The sequence below is a fragment of the Clupea harengus genome, chromosome 3 (genome assembly GCF_900700415.2).
Source record: "Clupea harengus chromosome 3, Ch_v2.0.2, whole genome shotgun sequence".
NCBI lineage: Eukaryota > Metazoa > Chordata > Actinopteri > Clupeiformes > Clupeidae > Clupea > Clupea harengus.
This window is the reverse complement of record NC_045154.1, coordinates 22,454,809-22,467,308: the sequence shown is the minus strand read 5'-3', so window position 1 is coordinate 22,467,308 and position 12,500 is coordinate 22,454,809. Positions and strand designations below refer to the sequence as shown.

At 47.6% G+C, this 12,500-nt stretch overlaps 1 protein-coding gene across 3 annotated transcripts in view; it reads left to right on the top strand.

Annotated features, from left to right (window-relative positions):
- LOC105913405 (PDZ domain-containing RING finger protein 4-like) overlaps positions 1–12,500 on the top strand; it is a 98,878-nt gene that overhangs the window by 51,310 nt on the left and 35,068 nt on the right. Inside the window, exon 1 of one of the 3 annotated variants that reach the window (XM_031564975.2) lies at positions 5,633–6,446. The exons of the other annotated variants lie outside the window; for them this stretch is intronic. Within the exon in view, the coding sequence (XP_031420835.1) occupies positions 6,378–6,446 (69 nt within the window). The 5' untranslated portion in view covers positions 5,633–6,377. Of the gene's footprint in view, positions 1–5,632; positions 6,447–12,500 lie in introns of those variants that run through there. 3 annotated transcript variants of the gene reach the window in all.

Genomic DNA, 12,500 nt, shown 5'->3' with positions numbered 1-12,500 from the left:
GCGTGTGCGTGTGTGTAAGCATTTGCGTGTGTGTGTGTTTTTTTGTATGTGCATCTATTTGTCGTTTGTGTGTATTTGCACGTTTTCTCTTGACCTGTTTTGTAGTAGCGCCACAATGCCACTGTGGCACACTGCACTGAAGTGATTCATTCGCAAATGAGCCCCTCTCCTCTCTATTCAATGTTTTGTCTATAAGCAGAGGTGCATTGCTGCTGGTGATCTAATCAGTGTCATATCTGAAAGCAGCCTGGCATTCTTCAAAGACCGAATCTTTCCGCACAATTGAAGTGCCAGCCATCGTTTGTAAGCGAGAAAGGGACTGACTCCGGCTACTTAGTATTCTGTCGAGCAAATTGTGTCGACCAGACCAAAATCCTGTTCACTGTTCCTTATTAAATCCTGTGTGCACGTTTGTTGTCAAGGTTACCAATGCTTTGACTCTTTGAAACAAACAAAAACAGCCCGGAATATCCATGAGCTTTTCAGCTTTATCCACTCATCCCCATTATTAGACATTATGAAGACAAAGACGACATATTTCATTCCTGCTTCACCTACCACAGGCACCTGAAACTATTATCACTGAGTTGAAACAAAGTCTCGGAAAGCCTTGTACATGAGAAGTATCTCATGACTGTGTGTGTGTGTGTGTGTGTGTGTGTGTGTGTGTGTGTGTGTGTGTGCAGACACCATTTTGCTTGAATTTACCGTAATTAGTGTCAAGGTTTCTTTTCTGCTTCATGTTAAGCCTTTTGAGATTGCTGTCACATTGCCTGAAATTCTTAAAACAAAGGGCGATTTATACAAGTTTATTTAACATTACTCAGCTGTACAATTAATCACAGTGTGACCTTTTGGCAAACAATGTGCACTCTATTATCTCTTCTTTGTGCTGATATGAAGGAGGGATGTGTGCTTACAGTGTGTAATTACATTACATTTACATTTAGTCATTTAGCAGACGCTTTTGTCCAAAGCGACGTACAAGGGAGAGAACAGTCAAGCTACGAGCAATAGAGACCTAGTGTAACAATAAATACTATTTTACATAAGAAATAGAAAAAAAAGTGCAGAAATGTAACTGCTGTAAGTGCAAGTTAAGTACTAGTCGAAGTGCAAGTTAATGAACCCACCTGAAGAGGGCTCCTATTGGCCCTTGTCTTCCCAACTGTTAGAAGAGGTTAGCAGTGTGAGTGAGAAGCATGTCAGCGTGATTGGATGTGTATGCAGTACTGCTTGTTAGACGTGTACAGTACTTATAGCTGTGCCTGCTGCTTCATTTTTTAAGTAGAGTATCAATGTTCTGTTACTTATTGATACTCAATACATCACTATTGCACTCTTCTGCAGCAACAAGTGTGTTAAGATGTGAAGTGTAACCACAAACTTGTTGAGTGACAAGATTTCTGAACAAATATAAACCCAAAGATATGTTTTCTTTGGATTTTCTTCACTATATTACAGCAATCACTGGAGATATGATATGCAAGATATATATAGGACATACAGCCCCTCAAGAAGATTCAGCCATGCCGTGAGCTAAAATGGGCGATGTGGGCGATTTCATACTCTTTCTCTGTATAATCACTTATCTGGTATTTCATCTGCCCATTCTCTGGAGCTTTGCCAGGATATCTAGAACATCTTTAGGGCCTTGTTAAAGGTTAAAGGTTAAATGTTAAAGTTAGGGCTACAGTCCACAATTCTGGCAAAAGGTTGTTGATATTTTAGCTCAACAGACAATCAAATGACACCCTTTTCTTGCATGCTCCTAAACATCTGGATTAAATGGAATGGTGAGGGTTTGTTTCCCATTTACAGAGCCAGGACTGTGGACTTTTTTTTGGTGACACACACAGAATGGACAGCTAGGGGTACGTGGGAAACAACATGATGAATTTGACAAAAAAGTGTATTGGATTAGAATCATTGACTGTGTCTTTAAGGAGCTATATATGCTAATCGTGAAATAGCATCCTTGCTATTTGACTTGTATCGTGACTTCACCCAGAGGTCAGTTACATATGCAGGGACCTGGACATAGGGTGTTCATATAAGACAGAACATTTAAAACATAATAGAATAGAATGAAAAAGCCTTTATTGTCATTGTATTTGCACTGCTCCTGTTGGTACAACATAACAACAATACAACAATACATATCTAATACAATACATAATCTACCTAGACAGTTGCTCTTGCATTGTTAAGAATGAGCCCTTAACTATGGCACAAATATCGGATACATCTTTGTATTTGATAGACATTTGTCTTAAAATTATGTCCTTACTCTTAGTCTTTGACTGCATCTGGGCCACACTTAGAGAATGTCCTGTTACTGTAAGCGTTTGCTTTCACCTGTGTCCCCTGTCTATAGAGATCAGAAACCCATGATGTATGTGTCTTTGCATAGCTGGGTAGTTAATATTGTCTAACCTGATTGTCTGAATCAATGTTAAAACCGATTCCATGGACCATGTAAATGGCCTAACAAGTGCAAGTTCACCGAACTGCACCTCCCTCTAAGCAAGCCTGCTTTGTGGTCTGGGCATGATGGCAGTCCAGTGCTGCCCGCAGGCATTCCTCTGTGTCCCCCCTCCACAAGCTTGTGTATCAAAGACTGTTTCACCTGCGGTGCCCTACAGCCAGTTTGTATACGTCTCTCCTCTGAGTCACTCCTAGTGAGATGTAGAGGTTGAGCCGGGGGAACTTTCCGGAGTTATTCATTCGTGAACTCTTCACCTCCTTTTCGTCTTAATGTGAAACCGGTCAAGCTGTTTCGGTGGGTGATTGGTGATTACCATTGCAAAATCCTGAGGCAGCCGTGAGATGGGTTCTGTGTCGCGCTGGAACTCATTAAAACTCCATAACTTCGGTCTCCCTTTGAAGTCTGGTCCATGACCGGAGCCCGTGGTGCACGCGCGTGAGTCTGGGACCTCGGCTCTGGTTAGCGTTCACCGCTCGGAGGGGCCAGCAGAGGTCTGCGACGGGCGGCCATATTGCGTCATGGCGTCTTGTGTGCTGCTTGAATTTCACACCTGGCTGGACTCAAGGAGGGCCTGGCCTGCAGGTACGCGGGGGGGGGGACACTCTGTTATGTGTGTGTGTGTGTGTGTGTGTTGGGGGCATGTACTGTAGGTACATGGGTGGGGGGTGGGGGGGACGACTCATATCGGTCTGTCAGAGGAGCCGAGGAGGACGCTGGGAAATGGGCCCGTCGCTCCAAGAACGAATGGCTTTTCCATGCTCCCGCTCCACAGGCCCATTAAGTGAAAGTGAGAGTGGGAGCAGGGGCAGCAAGCGTCTCTTTTTTTTTCTTTTCTACTCGGGCAGGCGAAGGGCAGGCAGTCCGCTGATAAATGGCCTCGCAAACAGAAGAGGGAAAGAAATGGACAGCATGGCGCAGAGAGAAAACAAGTCCTCACAAGAGAGGGAGGAGAAAAAAAAAGAAATCACCAAGGCCAGTAGCCTTTTGCATTGTTGTCAGCCAACAATCAGTATAAAATGTGACCGTGAACCTGTCTTTAACGTGTTTGATACACAGCTTGCCCGTGCAGTCTGTGGAAGGTGTTACGCGTCTGTGTTTCTGTGACCTTTGGTAATTGCCGTGACAACAGGAGTCCATCGGGTGGCTGACATGTCGACCTTGGAACTTAGATGTGGAGAGCCGTATTTCCATGCTGACATCAGAGAAGCAACTCAGCCAGTGCTTTAGATTGAAATCCTGTTTTGTAGGCTGCAGTGTTCTGTCCTTGGAAAGCAATATCATATCCCCGCTCACAAGCCTCACGACAAGACCCTTTGATGTAAAATTGACACTTTAGTGGATGGCACTTCATGGGTTTGGTATTGCCAGGCAACCACAAAAAGGCTGAAATCTCTGACTCCTCCATCTACTCCTGTGTGTGTCTGTGTGTGTGTGTGTGTGTGTGTGTGTGTGTGTGTGTGTGTGTGTGTGTGTGAGTGACATTCAGTCCCTGTATCTGTGTGTGTGTGTATTCCCATTTGTGAATATTTTTGAGAGTGTATGTGTCTGTATTTTAGAATAATATTAACTTGCTATGTGTCTATTTGTCTTCTTCAAGCATAGTTGACACAATACCACCCCCCCCCCCCCCAAATAATTACAATATGCCATATGTCCACAACATGCTATATTAAACACAAGCCTGTTTGAGAACTTCTACCTGTTCAGACATATGTGTGTGTGTGTGTGTGTGTGTGTGTGTGTGTGTGTGTGTGTGTGTGTTTTTTGGTGTGTTTTTGTGCACATGCATGTCTGTGACACTGATGTCTGTTTTGTGTGTGTGTGTGGGTGTGTGTGTCTGTGTTTTGGGGGGAGGGGCAGATGTCTGTGATGTGTGTTTGGGGGGGGGGCATATTAACTCTAATAATGCTGTGTGCCAGTAGGTAGCTCTTTGGCTCGCCTCCAGGCTTTTGATTGAAATTAAACCCCAGAAAATTGGATTATTTTCTCTCAGGGGGGGAGGCAGCCGATAGCCAGCTGATGAGTGCTCATCTACTCTTAACTCTAGAAGGGTAGCGATGACTGGGGAAGGTGGGGGCAATTTGTTAACAATTACAGCTTGTTAGTGCCTTCTTCCCCTGACCGAGGGGGGCTCTCTCACAACTCCTACCCCACCTCGAGTCCGCTCGCAATTATCCCCGCTTGAAGGAAGTAGGTGTTGTTGTCAGTGATCTCCTGCAAGACGATTTCTCTCCTGATTGTCCACGTTTATTTCTGGACACATCATTGTGTGGACTCCACTGTGCGTTCCTACCCCAGCAGTGGACCTACTGTGGTAATCCCATCCAAATGCAGTGCAGCAGAGATGTCTTTTAGGAGTGGACCTACTGTGGTAATCCCATCCAAATGCAGCGCAGCAGAGATGTGTGTTAGGAGCACCGAGAGGACATGCAACAGCAGACCCACGTCCACAACGGTACTTGTCTGACTCAAGGCCAGTTGTCTGGACAAACAAACACGGGGCTGACCTAGTTTAAGATGCATATGCTGTGGCCCTTGTGATGAGTTTTGGCTGATCAATTACCGTGCCGCGGCTCTCCTCTCCTCTCCTCTCCTCTCGTCTCGTCTCATCTCCACGCGTGCTTCATAACATAGCCAACGTGAAATCCCACGCTGCTGTTTGCAGCCCTGCACGGAAATCGATTAAAATGAGATGCATATGCCCTCCAAAAAGGGTCGTTCCGGCCATTGCATCTACTCAGAATTTGTCCTTGAGATTAATTCCCCAAGTAAGTCTCGAGGAAAAAACGTAAGCGGCGCCAGCTAAAAGAGACTGTGTTTGTTTTCAGCACAGAAGACCTCACAACATTGGGATTCTGTGCTAATGATTTGCCTGTTTTGCATCTACAACTAAAAAGACCTTTGATGGTGTGCACACACAGACGCACATGCTTGCACACACAGACGCACATGCTTGCACATATTTGTGCATGCACACAGACATAGATGTTTGTGTGTGCATGCACACACATACACACACACACACCAATGTACACACTCACATAGACTACACACACCAGCATGCATGCACATACAGTACCCTTACACACAAGTGTGCCTGCACACACACACACACGCATACACACACACACACACACACACACACACACACAAACACACACACACATAGACGGGCGCCAGAGGAGCTCATTGTTTAACAGTGACAGACCCCTAATGAGCCAGCCGGTCTTTTTTCTTTTTTTTTTCTCCGTCTCGCAGGCACCACCCACTCGCCCAGGCACCTCCCCCTGGCCACTCCCCCTTCCCCAGAAGAGGCTGGCTGCAGCCCCCTCATGACTATTCATGCCCTGGCATCAGCGTGTGTGAGGCTGAGAGAGGAGGGGGAGTGTCACCGCAAGTGGGAGTCGTCAACAACAACAACGCGTGAAGCGTGTGCGAGTCTGACAGTGTGCGTATGAGAAAGACAGAGAGACGGAGAGAGAGAGAGAGAGGGAAAATGAAAAGGCAGAGAGCGGACTAGAGAGGAAGGGGGGGCGAGTGCAGCACTGACACTGACAGAGCTGCTACTACTACTGCTGCCACAACCGCTAGCCGAGAGAGGGATAGAGATCACGGTTGCCTCCGCTCACAGGACCCAGCTGGTGCTGCACACCTCTGCACACACACACACACACACGCGGGTGTGTGTGTGTATGTTTGTGTGGGTTTTTTTTTCTTCTCGTGTGTGTGTGCATGCGCGTGGCTGCACGCACATGTTTCTGAAATAGACACCTGGCCAAGGATTGACTGATGAGAAACGGTACACTGGTCTGGCGGGTGAGCCCCTGTCTGTTCCACTGCCCGCGAGCGAGGATCGGACGCCTCGCGGCTCCCGCGTGACGGCTGCGTGATGGGCTGCAATTTGTGCACTTTGCAGAAGAGAGAGGAACACTACAAGCTGCTCTATGAGATTGCACAGGTAAGCACTGGAAGACTCCGGCCAGTGACAGCTGCTCTCTGCTGCTCCGACCTGCCTCACAGTGACAGCTGGAGAAAGAAGGAGATGGATAGAGAGAGAGAGAGAATGTGTGTGCGAGAGAGAGAGAGAGAGAGGGAAGGGATGGGATAGAAAGAGCCAGAAAGAGAGGAGGGCTGGAGAGGTAAAGACAATTATTTGTGTGGACACGTTAAGCAGAAAGCTTTTGTTTCCATTTTTGCCTGGCAGAGTGTAATGAGTAATGTGTAGCTGAGAGAGTAGCTGATGTAGAGGGGAACAGGAGAAGTAGTTCTCACTAGAGAGAAGCAGAGGGAAGGAGAGAGATATAGACAGAGCAGAGAGAGGCGCCAAGCAATGGAATGAAGAAGGGAGAGCGAAAGGGAGATGGGGGCTTGGAAATGAGAGAGGGGAAAGTGTTTTACAGAGACTTAGGTTGTTATGAGAGAGAGTGAAAGGCAAGAGGTGGCTTCTACCCCTGATCGGTTAATGTTCTCCTTAAGGATGTGTGAGTAGGTATGTGAGCTCAGTCCCTTGGCAGAAAACAGAAAAAAAATGCATTTCCCTTTTCTTCTTATTCTCTCCCTCTCCCTGCCTTCCTCTTTCTCTGTCTCACTTTCTCTCTCACACACACACACACACACACACACACACACACACACATACCTGGGAAGAGTGGACTCATTAAATGACAGTTTGAGGTTAAAGCAAATGCTGGCTTTTTGTTGTCTTTGGTGGAGAGCCACAGCATGATGTGCAGTGTTTCTGTGTCTCATAGTTGATGGTGTTATTATGCTGGTATTGGAATCAAACTGCTTCATTTCATTGGCATTATTAGATGCCCAAACCCTCCATTAAAACGCTGTAGACTCTTGATATACACATGAAAGAAAAGCATGAGGTGCAACAACAGAGTTTTTAGTGGCAGTTGAGACCGTGGCAGTTGAGTCCTGACGCTTTGCTCAGTCTGGCCAGCGTGCCCACGCTGGTGGTCTCAGACGGAGCTTATCATAATGCCCCCCCGCTCCCCACTTGCCCCTGGTTGCCCCCAGGGTCACTGCCCCCTCCGTTCTGGCGCCCAGGGTGGGCTTCAGAGTCTGGGAGTCCCAGACGGAAGCAAGCACTGTGACACGACTTTGGCCAGTTCCCGAGCGCGCTGTGGCCACTTTCACGCTACGGCCCGGGCACAGCCTCATTAGCCCCCTTATAAAATGATCTCTCCAGCATTAATTGGATGTGAAATGTCGTACTGAGCCTTTGCAGAGTGAGAGCGTTGACGGGGTTGGAGGGAGGGGGGTGGGGGGGTTGGGTTGGTGGTGGGATGGGGTGAGTTTAAGCCTGGTTAATTGCCACCCATGGCCACAGCCTTTTAGCCTGAGTCGTAGCGCTTTAGCGAGTGGCGCTCAGATGCTTGCCGTTGTCCGAGACCAAGGCGAGAACGTGTGGCGAAATGTGTGGGCTTTTTTCAGCTTTTTGTCGGCTTTAAACTGAAAGTGAAGGAGCCGGAAAGTCACTAGGGTTCTTGGCTCAATCCAAAGCAGTGCTTCCATGTGCTCCTCTTGTCTGAGGAGAACTGCCAAGATGTAATATGCCTCTTGCTTAGTTTGGCATTGAATAGGTTCATGATTGAAGATTGATCTTCAAAAGCAAGCACGCTTCCATTTCGATGTCAAAGTGGAGATTCTGTGCTCTGCTGGTTCTTGCAGCTGGCTTGTCTCAAGGCTTGTAGTACAAAGAGGTGGTATGCATGCCTTCCGCTTTCTCTCTTTCTTTCTCTCGCTCTCTCTCTCTCTCTCTCTCTCTCTATCCCAGCTTCTGCACCCTGTGCTGTACATAAATGTGCAACTGCTCACTGTTGTTGCCTGGAGCTGGAGCTGTAGCTGAGCTGAGCTGAGCGCTGGCTCTGAGAGACCGTGGGAGAGGTTGGGAGTGTGGAGCTGCTGCTAGGGGTGGTGGAGGGCTGGTCGAATGTTTCAGATAAGGGCTGTCTTTTGTTCCATCTGTGCAAAGAGACTCTCTTTTGGACAGACTCGCAGCATCAGTGGAGGCAAGGAGGAAAAGAAGAGTGGGAGAGGTGTGGGAGTGAAGGAGGGAGTGAGGGAGGGAGAGAAGCCGACGGGGGGTTGGAGGGGTGAGAGAACAATGTGTGGCATGTTGTATTCTTCTGAACGTGTTTGTCTCACTGCACCATTCTGGGACAAGGACCTAACAAGATCGGCACAAGCTTTCCCTACCAGTATAATTCTGATTCCTCGTCCCTTCCTTCAGTATCCCCCTCTGATCCCTCTCTCTCCCTTGATAAACACCCAGGGTTTCACCCTTACAGTAGGCTATGTGCAAACAGGCTTAGCAGGCAGCCCTCTGTTGTCATTTAGTCATAAAGAGGCTTTCAGGCATAGAGAAGCTGATCGCTATGGCCGGTCAGTCTCTCTCGCTCTTTCTCTCTCTCTCTCCCTTCTCTCTCTCCCTTCTCTCTCTCTCTCTCTCTCTCTCTCTCTCTCTGCGCGCTCTCTCCTACCTCCCGGCCCCGCACAGCTCTGACACACTCTCTCTCAGTCAGTCTGGCTGGTCCCAAGCGTGGCGGGAGATTTATGAGTGTGGCTCCCACACTGCTGCAGGTGTTCGGGCGCGGAAATGGCCAGACCTTCCACCTTCCAAATATGTTTTTTTTTTTTTATGTCACGCTTTATTAATGCACATCGAATACAGGGGGGGGAAAAAACGCTTTTGTGTGCAAGCAGAGAAACTTGAACTGGAAGCAGCACATGTTCCATAGGGCTTATTTAGTGTCAGAAACAGGGTTTAAGAACACTTGTGTGGGGTAGGATTGGAGCACTTGTGTAAAATTATAAATTAAAACTGTGCTGACTTGTTTAATGCAGAATCACATGCAACCTTAGCAACCGTCTTTGAGGCACACTCTGAGTCAGTTCCTTCATTTGTAGTTTTTCACTGTGCTTAACTCCACCGGTTTTGTCTAAAGGACAAATGTGTTGGGGAAACAGGCTGAGTTGACCAGAGCGTTTGCCTGGTATTCATGGCGACCAGTTTCCAAGTGCAAGTTTGTTCATGCATGAATGAAGTACTGAAGTAACTGTTGCAGTGAAATAGCTGGGATCTCTTCACAGAAACCGACTTTAATGAACCAGTGTTAGGCACAAACATTGATGGCCCTCCCCGGGGTATTGTGGGAGTCGGAGTCTGTTTTTCTCTGAGCTTGTCATGCATTGAAAATCCCACCGCTCCCCTCCCTGTCAGAGTGTCACGGTTGCGTCCGTGTGGAAGTTGTATTTACTGAGGTGTGACTTTTTTTGGACTAATTAGCGGGACTACAGATGTTGGTGCGTGCAATGGGATCTGCGCTGTCGAGTATTATGCAAGAGCGAGTCTTGTTTCTTTTCTTTTCTTCTTCCCTCCCTGTTGGAGCTCCTCGTGGTCTCAGCATGCTCCAGCCCAGGGAGGTCTCTTTTGTGCCCGTCTGATAGATTCTTGGCCCGTCGGGGAATGGGGACCAGCCACGGCTGATTTAACCGAAACCGACAAAACACGTCGAAAAAAAATGGGGTTTTAAAAGCCAACTGGTGCCAGTCCTCCACGGATATGTTGTCACAATGCAAACAGCATCCTACTTATTAGTTAGATTAGCGCAACACTGGAACCAATCTACCATACCAGAGGATGACAACTTTCAGTCATCTCTCTTTGACTCTGTGGTCAGTCCTCTCGTTCCTAATGGCTGCCTAATGGCTTCCCCTCGAGTTCGTAACACTTTTGAGCTCCGGAGTGTACCACGCGTCCCCCGGAAGTGTGGCGTTAACCCGGTGGACAGTGAGTGATGGCTGAGGGGAGAGAGAGCTGGTACGGGCCTGGAAGCATGCGCTCAGGAGCAGCTCGGTTTAATGAGGCAGAACAGCCCTGATCATCGGCTGATAAAGAAGTAGCAAAGGAGATTTACGAGCAGCAAGCCTTCAGCATACGTGCCTCCAGCATACGTGCCTCTGAGCGGTTATGGTCGCTCTTTAAATGAGATGGCAGATTACAGTTCGACAGTACAGTGATAGTCACACAGTATCTCACACAGCCCTTATGACACAGTATCCGTGCCAGTCAGGACATAGTAACACACTAATTAAAGTGGTACACAACAGCACAGATACTTTACTTTTATGACTTGAATCGAAAAATCAAATGCCATTTTGACCTTAACCCTAACCCTAGTTGTTTGTTAGTTCAAAGTGTGGATGTGCTGTTACTGTTTGTTCCTCAGTATGTTAACTGAGTGCGGAAGAGTGCTTAATAGTAGCAAAGGTTTTGGGATTTGCCTGCTTTTATGTGGTGCGCAGTAACCTCCCCCTCCTCCCGTGGTCTGATGCTGGCAGCAGGGGTGCTGTACTGAGGCTGGGTTTCGCACGAATCCTGCTGAGTTGACTGCAGAGTAGAGAGTAACATTACTCAAAAGCACTAGAGCCGGGAGTCACTGCATCCTACAATTCCCATGAGTCTGAGTTCTGCTGTGTGGATACTGCCTTATGGAGGGCTGGCTGCTGTCCAGAATAGTGCTTCACACAACTGTAGTCCCCTATGGTGCACATGGGAAATCACTCACACTGTGTGTCAGCAGTCTCATCTATTGGTTGGGATGGGTTGGGCTGTTATGTATACAGGCTTTTAAATTTTATATATGTACGTCAAACTTTCCCAATCAAAATGTGCATTATTTTCACATGACAAAGATTAAGAGCCTTTCAATGTTGTTGGGCGCTGTGCATTTTTTCTGTACATGTATGTGTGTATGTAAACTGTACGTATAGACTGGTTTATACTGGTGTGAGCATCTGTATGTGCTTGCATTCGCACCTCAGTCTGTTTTGTTTGTCTGTGATATTTTTGGCCATCAGGCCTCTGGTAGCCAACATCTCCCCCCACCCCACCAGATTGTCCCCATCTCCCGGACCCGTAGCCACAAATGCTCCCATCCATCTTCTTGTCCCATTACATTTTTCTGAACGATGGTCCTCAACCATTAAAATTGATAGGAGAGAACAAAGAAAGGAGGAGAGGAGAAAAGAAAAAAATGTATGGCTTGATTGATCTGGTGTCCGCCTGAGGCGATTATCCTGACATATAATACACACTCCTGAGCCATTTCCCCCCAAATGAAGAGACGCCGCATTTGCGGCACGGAGCAAGACCCATATTTCTGAGCCTCTACCATTATGAGGAACTCGCTCAAAAAAGGATCCAGCGCTCCATCCTCTCGCTTTTAATCAAACGTCGGATCTGTCAGCGGTCGTGTTGGAGCCACAATGGATGTCTCCTGCGCAGGTTGACGTCCACGCGAGGCGAGCGTTTGGGGAATTTTCCCCCCCCTAGCCCCCAGGAAATGAGATCCAAAGCGCTGAGTCTGTCTTTTTAAAGCCTGCAATGTTTACCAGATCTCACCAACACTTCTGCATCAAATAACACCATCACACGGCGCTGCGTCCAAGAAACCCTGCAGGATGTTACATAATCAAGTGGCCTGCAGTGAATTCGTGAGTGTGTCCGAATCGCAAATTCCACACCGAAATGTGGAATATGTGACATATTTATGTGCCTCATTTTGAGAAACAAACTGAGGTGAGGTCACATTTTCGGAGCAGTAAATGGATTGTCAGCCGAGCTTCTCTAAAATGTGCCGTCATATATATACATCCAACAGTGGCTAATAAATGTGCAGATATGAAGTCAATGGGTTTTATCAGCGAGTCCACTAAATCTCCTTGAGGAAGGCGGGGGAGGATTTAAGAGGAAGTTGATGAATTGACCTTTTCCTGCCGTGCCTGTTCCTTATCCCAATAAGAGCGAGGTTGACCTTTTCAGCCATGTATCAGATCCCCGCCGCAACCCGCTCTGACCTCCCGCGCGCAGCCTCTTCAAAATGAGTTTTATCGTCACCGCGCTGCCATCTCTCTCATCCCACACATGGGGGCACACACACATTGCTCCTGTTTATAGCCCCCTCCTTCCACACACACACACGCGCGCGCGCACACACAC